Below are 7,384 nucleotides of genomic sequence, written 5' to 3' on the forward strand. Positions count from 1 at the left end.
CTCGGAGCTGGGGGTTTGGAAGCGGCGCGAGGCGACCGGACCTGCAGTGTCCGTCGGGCTCGGGCGAGAGTGAGGTGCGGAGGAGCCTCAGTTTCTCCTTCCGGAGGGTGTAAGGCTGCTCTGCGCCCCACCCGGGGCCTCGTGCCACTCCATCACGGAGTCCTGTTGATAATTAAAATAAGTGAATGTGAAAGGCTTCGAGAGGCGGCGAGCCCACTATGCAAATGCGAGATGTAGACCGAAGCCCGCTTTGTTTAAAAACGGGGTTTTTCAGTAATGACTTTCCCGAGGCGCGCTCAACTTTTTAAGAACGCAGAAGTTGTGTGTGCATACGCCCCTTCCCGGCTTTCTAAACCAGCCCCTGTCCAACACAATGTGATCCCTCTCAAGGCGCAAAGCGGGGGAAAGGTCGCTTGGCCAAGCTGGAATTTGCCACGGGAGAATGCAGATCTCAAGGGCGACCTAGAAGACCCTTTGTTCTGCACGCGGGACTGTCAAGATGTATCTGCACTTGTAGTTCCCGAGTCTGTATTTTTACAGCCCCTTGACGTTCGTGGCAGCCAGAGTTCCTGCTTCAGGTGTTAAGTTCCTTCCTGGAAAATGGCAGTGGTTAAGGGAAAAAGGTCGGTACGCTGTTCCATCCAATACTAACTGGCTCTGAGCAAGTTTAGTGAACTACTCTTTGCATGTAATATAGGCAGAGGTCAGGACCACCACAAATACCAGCTCATAGGTGCTCCTGGTTGCACAGGGTTCCAGAAACGCAGTATTCAAGACTATTAACACTGTTTGAAAATGTGAACTGCGGGTACAGCTTAGTGGTAGAGGGCTTGCCTAGAACGCATGAGGCCCTGGCTTCCCAGCCCTAGCATGGCTTAAAAAAAAAAAAAATCCAAGCTTGAGTCTTCTCCCAGGATAAAGTTTGTAAGCTCATGACAGCTGTTTTTAAAAAGTTTTTGTTGTTTCGTTTAATTTTCTAGATTGGGTGGTTGAGGTAACCAGGAGCCTAACCTTTAGATCATATGAAGTTAGCATGTTTTAATAATTCATAAGCAAATGTGAGATTGTGAGTTAGTTAAGGTAGAGAAAAGATAGGAAAAAAAGGGGAACCTCTGTGTGGTGGAGCCAGAGTGTGGCTTGTGCTGAGCTGAAGGGAAGGGCAGGTGTGTTGGGTGGGTTTAGGAAAAGTGGGTGGTCCAAGCTCATGGAAGAGGACCCAGAAGAGAAGAAGTGAAATTGAAACTAGTAAAACCACTGAGGTACTAGTTGAAAGCCTGGGTTGCCACTGTTAGGGTCTTTTTTTTTTTTTTTAAACCGTGATGAAGTTCAGGTGCTAGGCAAGTAAGTGCTCCGCCACTGAGCTCTACCCCCAGCCCATCACTTTGGGTTTTTTCTTTCTTTCCTTTTTTTTTTCCTTCTCTTTTCTGGTACTGGGAATTGAATCCAGGGGTGCTCTACCACTGAGCTACATTCTCAGATCTTTTTTATTTTTCTTTTTTTGGTACTGGGAATTGGACCTAGGAGTGCTTTACCACTGAGCGACATCCCCAGTTTTTTTTTTTAATAGTTATTGATGGACCTTTATTCATTTATTTGTTTATATATGGTGCTGAGAATCGAACCCAGTGCCTCACATATGCTAGGCAAGCACTCTACCACTGAGCCACAACCCCAGCCCCAGTTTTTTTTTTTTTTTTTTTTTTTTTTTAACAAGGTTTCACTAAGTTGCTTAGGGCATTGCTAAATGGCTGAGGCTGGTCTTGAACTTTTGATCCTCCTGCCTCAGCCTCCTGAGTTGTTGGGATTACAGGCATGTGGCACCACACTCAGCTATTTCTTATTTTGAGGTAGGATCTTGCTAAGTTGCCCAGGTTGGCCTTACTCTTGTGATTCTCCTGCCTCACCCTCCTGAGTAACTGGGGTATACAATGTTCCATTGTGTCCAGCCCAGGCTTATTTTTTAAAATAATATTTTTATTAGTTGTTGATGAATCTTTATTTTATACATTTATTTATTTACATGCAGTGCTAAGGATCAAACCCAGTGCGTTTCACATGCTAGGCAATCACTCTACTACTGAACCACAACCCTAACCCAATCCTGTTTTTGATTGGAGATTAGGACCACTGTAGAAATAGCATGTCCGGGAGAGCACCCTGACTCCTAAGATGGAAGACTGGAGGAATGGTCCTGGGTTTCCTGGGTACCAGTGTGTGACATTAACATTGTGACCAGTAATCTCCTCAACTCTAAAATGGGACCACTGATTCTGATAACGCTGAGGAAATTGAAGGGGATAGTCTTCCATTCTGAAAAAGGAAACAAATCAAAACCATGAGTCTTCCATACAAAATTACAGAAAATTTTTCAAAGAAATCACTTGGGCCTAAAATATTTTTGTTTACTCAGGTGCTGTGATGTAAAATGTCTTGGTCTTTAAATGTGCAAGCATATGAACTGAACAAACATTTGGTTATGATGGTTAGTTGGGATAAAAGAGGTCTCAAAACAGATTTTAAATATCAAGAAAAGATACATGAACTTAGTCATGTAGGATAGCTCATACACTGCTTATTATCAGTTATCACTTTAATGAGCCTTAAAATTAATTTACTGCATTCATAATTACTTTCTGCCAGGAGCTAAGTTCTTTGATCGACCAAATATAACTTCAGTCAAGTCACCAGTTAACTTCTACATTGCTAAATTCCATTATCTTATATGACCTGTCAGCAGCCTATGACCCAGCTGGTCACCCCCTTTTCCAGAAAGGCTTTCTTCAGCTGTTCTCTGGGACACTACACTCCCTTGGTTTCCCTTCTGCCTCACCAGTTGTTACTTCTCAGGCCTTTGCTGGTTCTTCCACTTCTCCCCAACCTCCCAGGGTTTAGGCCTGCAAAACTTGTCCATTCTAACAGAATATGGGCCCCACTGCTAGACATCCCTGTCTCAGCTTACTTGTTCTTCCTCTGGAAAACCTTGGCACCCTCAAGATCATATTGGCTCTTCCTTCCCAGGGGTTCACCAAATCCTATACTTACCCCCTCTCCCTTAGCACAATTCACATCATCTTGCTCATCTTGTCTTTCACACCAAAATAGGAGCTGCTTACCAGAGTATTATGTAATATACACAGTATTTTAATGGCTTGACAGGTTGCTTTGATCCAATCCTTTTTGCTTTGTTGTATTCTGTGGTATGGATGTACTGTAGCTTATTTTACCATTCATCAGTTGAAAGACATCTGGATTGTTTCCAATTTGGGAAATTTATTATAAATGGAACTGCTATGCACAATAGTGTGTAGGTTTTTTAATGCCCCCAAGTGCTCTTGCTTGGTCATGTGATGTTTATTTTTAGAAGAAACTGCCAAACTATTTCTAGAATGATTCTACCATTTTACATTTCCACAAGCAGTGTATGAGAGATCCAATTTCTCTGCATTCTCATCCACACTTAGTATTGTCAGGATTTTGTATTTTAGCTATTCTAATATGTAAGTGACATTTCATCATGTTTTAAAATAAGTTTTCATTCTATTTATTTTTTTTAATGTGGTACTGAGAATTGAACCCACATGTGCTAGGCAAGCTCTCTACCACTGAGCCACAACCCCCAGCCCGCATCACGTTTTCTTAAACATTTTTTTAGTTGTAGATAGACTCAATACCTTTATTTATTTTTATGTGGTGCTGAGGATCCAACCCAGTGCCTCACACAGGCTAGGCAAGTGTTCTACCACTGAGCTACAACCCAGCCCTCCTCATGGTTTTAATGTGCATTTCCTTCATGGCTAATGATGTTGAACATCTTCTGATGTCCTTATATCCTTTTTTTTTTTTTTTTTTGCTGAAGTGTCCAAGACTTTTGCCTATTTTGTAATTGAGTTGTTTATTTTCTAACATTTTTTGGAGGTACTGAGAATTGAACTCAGGGGCACTCGACCAGTGAACCACATGCCCAGCCCTATTTTGTATTCTATTTAGAGACGGGATCTCACTGAGTTGATTAGTACCTCAATTTTGCTAAGGTTGGCTTTGAACTCATGATCTTCCTGACTTAGCCTCCTAAGCTTCTGGAATAACAGGTGTGCACCACTGTGCCTGGTTATTTCTCTCTTTTTTTTTTTTTTAAAGAGAGAGAATTTTTTTAATATTTATTTTTTAATTCTCGGCAGTCACAACATCTTTGTATGTGGTGCTGAGGATCGAACCCGGGCTGCACGCATGCCAGGCGAGTGCGCTACCACTTGAGCCACATCCCCAGCCCCTATTTTCTCTTTTTTTAAAAAAATATTTTTAAATGTAGATGTACACAAAACCTTTATTTATTTATTTTTATGTGGTGCTGGGGATCAAACCCAGCGCCTCACATGTGCAGGCAAGCACACTGCCACCCAGCTCTATTTTCTAAGTCTTGAGTTCAGAGTTCTTTACATATCCTGGATTTTTGGACATGTGACTCACAAGTATATTCTCCTAGTCTGTGGTTTATTTTCAGAGCAAAAATTTTGACATTTTGACAAAAGTTCAGTTATCAATTTTTCTTTTATAGATTGTGCTTTTGGAATCATGTCTAACAACTCTTCACCTGATCCTATTTCATGAAGACTTTTCCCCTGTCTTCATCTAAAGGTTTTATAGTTTCATGGTTTACATTTAGATCTACCATTGATTTTGTATTACTGAGGTTCATTTGCCTATTTCTCCAGTTGTTTCAACACCACTTGTTGAGGACCAACCTTTCTCCACTGAAATGCCTTTGCATCATTGTTGAAAATGAATTGGCTGTATTATTTCTGGATTCTCTATTCCACTATATTGATTTTTGTGTCTATCCCTCTGCCAGTACCACACTTTCTTCATTATTACACTTAAATAGTCAAAATTCTATGGCTTGATTCCAACAACGTTTTCAAAATTGTTTTGGCTAATCTACTTCATTTGCTTTTCCATATTAGTTTTAAAATAAACTTCTCTATATCTACAAAAATTCTTATTGAGATTGTCATAAAACTATAGATCGATTTGGAAGGACTTGGTATCTTTGCTGTCTTATCTTCCATTTTAACATAAAGCCCCCACACTTGTGGTTAATCAAAGAATCTGAAGCTAAAGAAGAAAACTGCAGGATCTAGATGATGTGGGGCTAAGTTCTCTTTCCAACCTTTGGTCCAGTAAGTCAGACCCCGCCCATGGCAACTACAGAAGAGTCTGGAGAGCATAAAGGAGCCAACTCACTGCAGACTTAACAATTTACAAGAAGACAATGGGTTTAACAACTTAATTAGCATTTGAGTGATGGGGAAGCCAAAACCCAATTGTTCAAGGTCCCCAGTGCAGGTCTAAGTCCTTTCCAAGGGAACTGTCCAGAAGCTAAACCAATCTTGAACAAAGGCCGGTCCTCACAGGCTTTGGGGAGCTGCGAACCCTATCCCTCCCCGCCAGGGGGCGGTACGTCTCTGCTTTGGGGTTTCGGCTGGTGGACGAAAAGCTGGGGGAGCTAGCAGAGGTGTGGGTGAGCAGCTCTTAAGGCTGGGCGCAGAGCGTGTGGCCCTGCACTCAGGAGAGAAAGATCGGTTCCGTGAGCTACAGGGGTGTCCCCGGGCTCTTTCCTCGAGCAAGGTGGGGACCCGGCCTTTACTAAATCCCCCTTCGATCCTTGGGCTACAGGGACCTTGAGTGAGAGGTCAGCTGTCTACATCTACCCACACCTCTGCTGACCTTCGCGATCACGTTCTTCTGAACTCGCCCGCTGTCTCAGAATCCCCCGCTCAGGCCCCTGGGATAGCTAACTGCTGCTCTCCCCCCACTTTTAGACCCCTTCCGAGGCAGGGAACCCGGGATTGACCGAAGGAGCCCCGCCCCGCACCTCCTGGCTCCTCCCTCCGCCGCCCGCCCCGCCCCCGGCGTACACGTGTAGATCCCGTCACGCCCGGAAGCCTCGCGGTGCTCAAAGTCCTCGCGCACTCGCGCGAGCGCTCAGGAAAGGGGCGGGGAGAACGGAGGCCGGGAAGGCAATTCGCGGACGGCTGGGCGCAGGGGCGCAGTTCGCCACCCTTTTTTGGGCTGGGGTCGGGCGTGCGTGTTGCGCACCGCCTTCCTATCCTTTCCGCGACTGAAGGTCGCGGATCGCAGCCTCTATTTGGGTTGCTCCGCATACCCTTGAGTGGGCTGGCGGAGCGGGCCGCGCGCCCGGAAGGCACTGTGGAGCGCAGAGGGTAGGCGCGGTAGAGCTGGCGGAGGGGGCGGTGGAGGTGCGTGAGGTTGGGGAAGACTCGACGAACGAATAAGAACCGGAGATGAGGAGAGAGGCTGGAAGGGAAGAGGGGCGTCAACCGTGCCCCCTCCCGGGTACACCCTTTGTACGGGAAGCGGGATGGGAAAATACCCAGAGTAACTTGTGACTCTCCCATCTTGTCCCTTTCCCATGCCAGGGTGCACAGCATGGCTGAAAACCGAGAGCCCCGCGGGGCAGTCGACGCTGAGCTGGACCCGGTGGAGTACACCCTTCGGAAAAGGCTTCCCCACCGCCTGCCCCGGAGGCCCAATGACATTTATGTCAACATGAAGACTGACTTTAAGGCCCAGCTGGCCCGCTGCCAGAAGCTTCTGGACGGAGGGACACGGGGTCAGAATGCATGCACTGAGATCTACATTCACGGCTTGGGACTGGCCATCAACCGTGCCATCAACATTGCCCTGCAGCTGCAGGCAGGCAGCTTCGGGTCCTTGCAGGTGGCTGCCAATACTTCCACTGTGGAGCTTGTGGATGAACTGGAACCAGAAACTGACACCAGAGAGCCACTGACCCGAATCCGCAACAACTCGGCCATCCACATCCGAGTCTTCAGGGTCACGCCCAAGTAATCGAAATGAAGCTGCCCCCCTTATTACCCCCCCCTTCCCCCACCACCTCAGGTAGGCCCGGATGTGGCTGTCTTGACTTGGCTCTTTCACTGATGACTGCCAGAACTCTGAGAACAGACCTGTTAAGCTGGGGTGGTAGAACACTCATCCCAGAGACTCGGGAGGCTGAGGCAGAAGGATTCAAAGTTCAAAGCCAGCCTCACCTACTTAGGCCCCATCTCAAAAAAAAAAGGGTTGAGATGTGGCTCAGTGGTTAAGCACCCCTGGTTTCAGTCCCTGGTGCCAAAAGAAAGGCCTGTTCCCTCAGCTCAAGGACTCTGAATTGAGGGCAGGGAGGTGTATTGTCTCTTGTTGGGCCCCAACAGTGGATCTTTCTTGTCCTGTACAATAAAAACTACAAGTTGTGTTGGTGCCCTGCCACTCACTGCTACTGCTTCTTCCCTGTGCAATTCTGTGTGTCCCTGAATAGGGAGAGTAGTAAACTTTACAAGTTTTTTAGGTACAGGAGGGGAAT

At 46.1% G+C, this 7,384-nt stretch overlaps 1 protein-coding gene across 3 annotated transcripts; it reads left to right on the forward strand.

The window, feature by feature from the left end:
* The first annotated feature begins 456 nt into the window (after positions 1–456).
* Pop7 (POP7 ribonuclease P/MRP subunit) lies at positions 457–7,290 on the forward strand. Of its 3 annotated transcripts, none has more exons than XM_021728559.3 (2): positions 457–623; positions 6,438–7,290. In XM_021728559.3, the coding sequence occupies exons 1-2, from the start codon at positions 601–603 to the stop codon at positions 6,868–6,870; spliced, it is 456 nt and encodes a 151-aa protein (XP_021584234.1). In that variant the 5' UTR covers positions 457–600; the 3' UTR covers positions 6,871–7,290. The 3 variants fall into 3 exon arrangements, with proteins under 3 accessions (XP_021584234.1, XP_005328527.1, XP_040133471.1); XM_005328470.5 differs by lacking the exon at positions 457–623 and adding an exon at positions 5,975–6,221; XM_040277537.2 differs by lacking the exon at positions 457–623 and adding an exon at positions 6,254–6,354.
* The last annotated feature ends 94 nt before the right edge of the window (positions 7,291–7,384 follow it).

This window comes from Ictidomys tridecemlineatus, chromosome 10 (genome assembly GCF_052094955.1).
Source record: "Ictidomys tridecemlineatus isolate mIctTri1 chromosome 10, mIctTri1.hap1, whole genome shotgun sequence".
Taxonomy (NCBI): Eukaryota; Metazoa; Chordata; class Mammalia; order Rodentia; family Sciuridae; genus Ictidomys; species Ictidomys tridecemlineatus.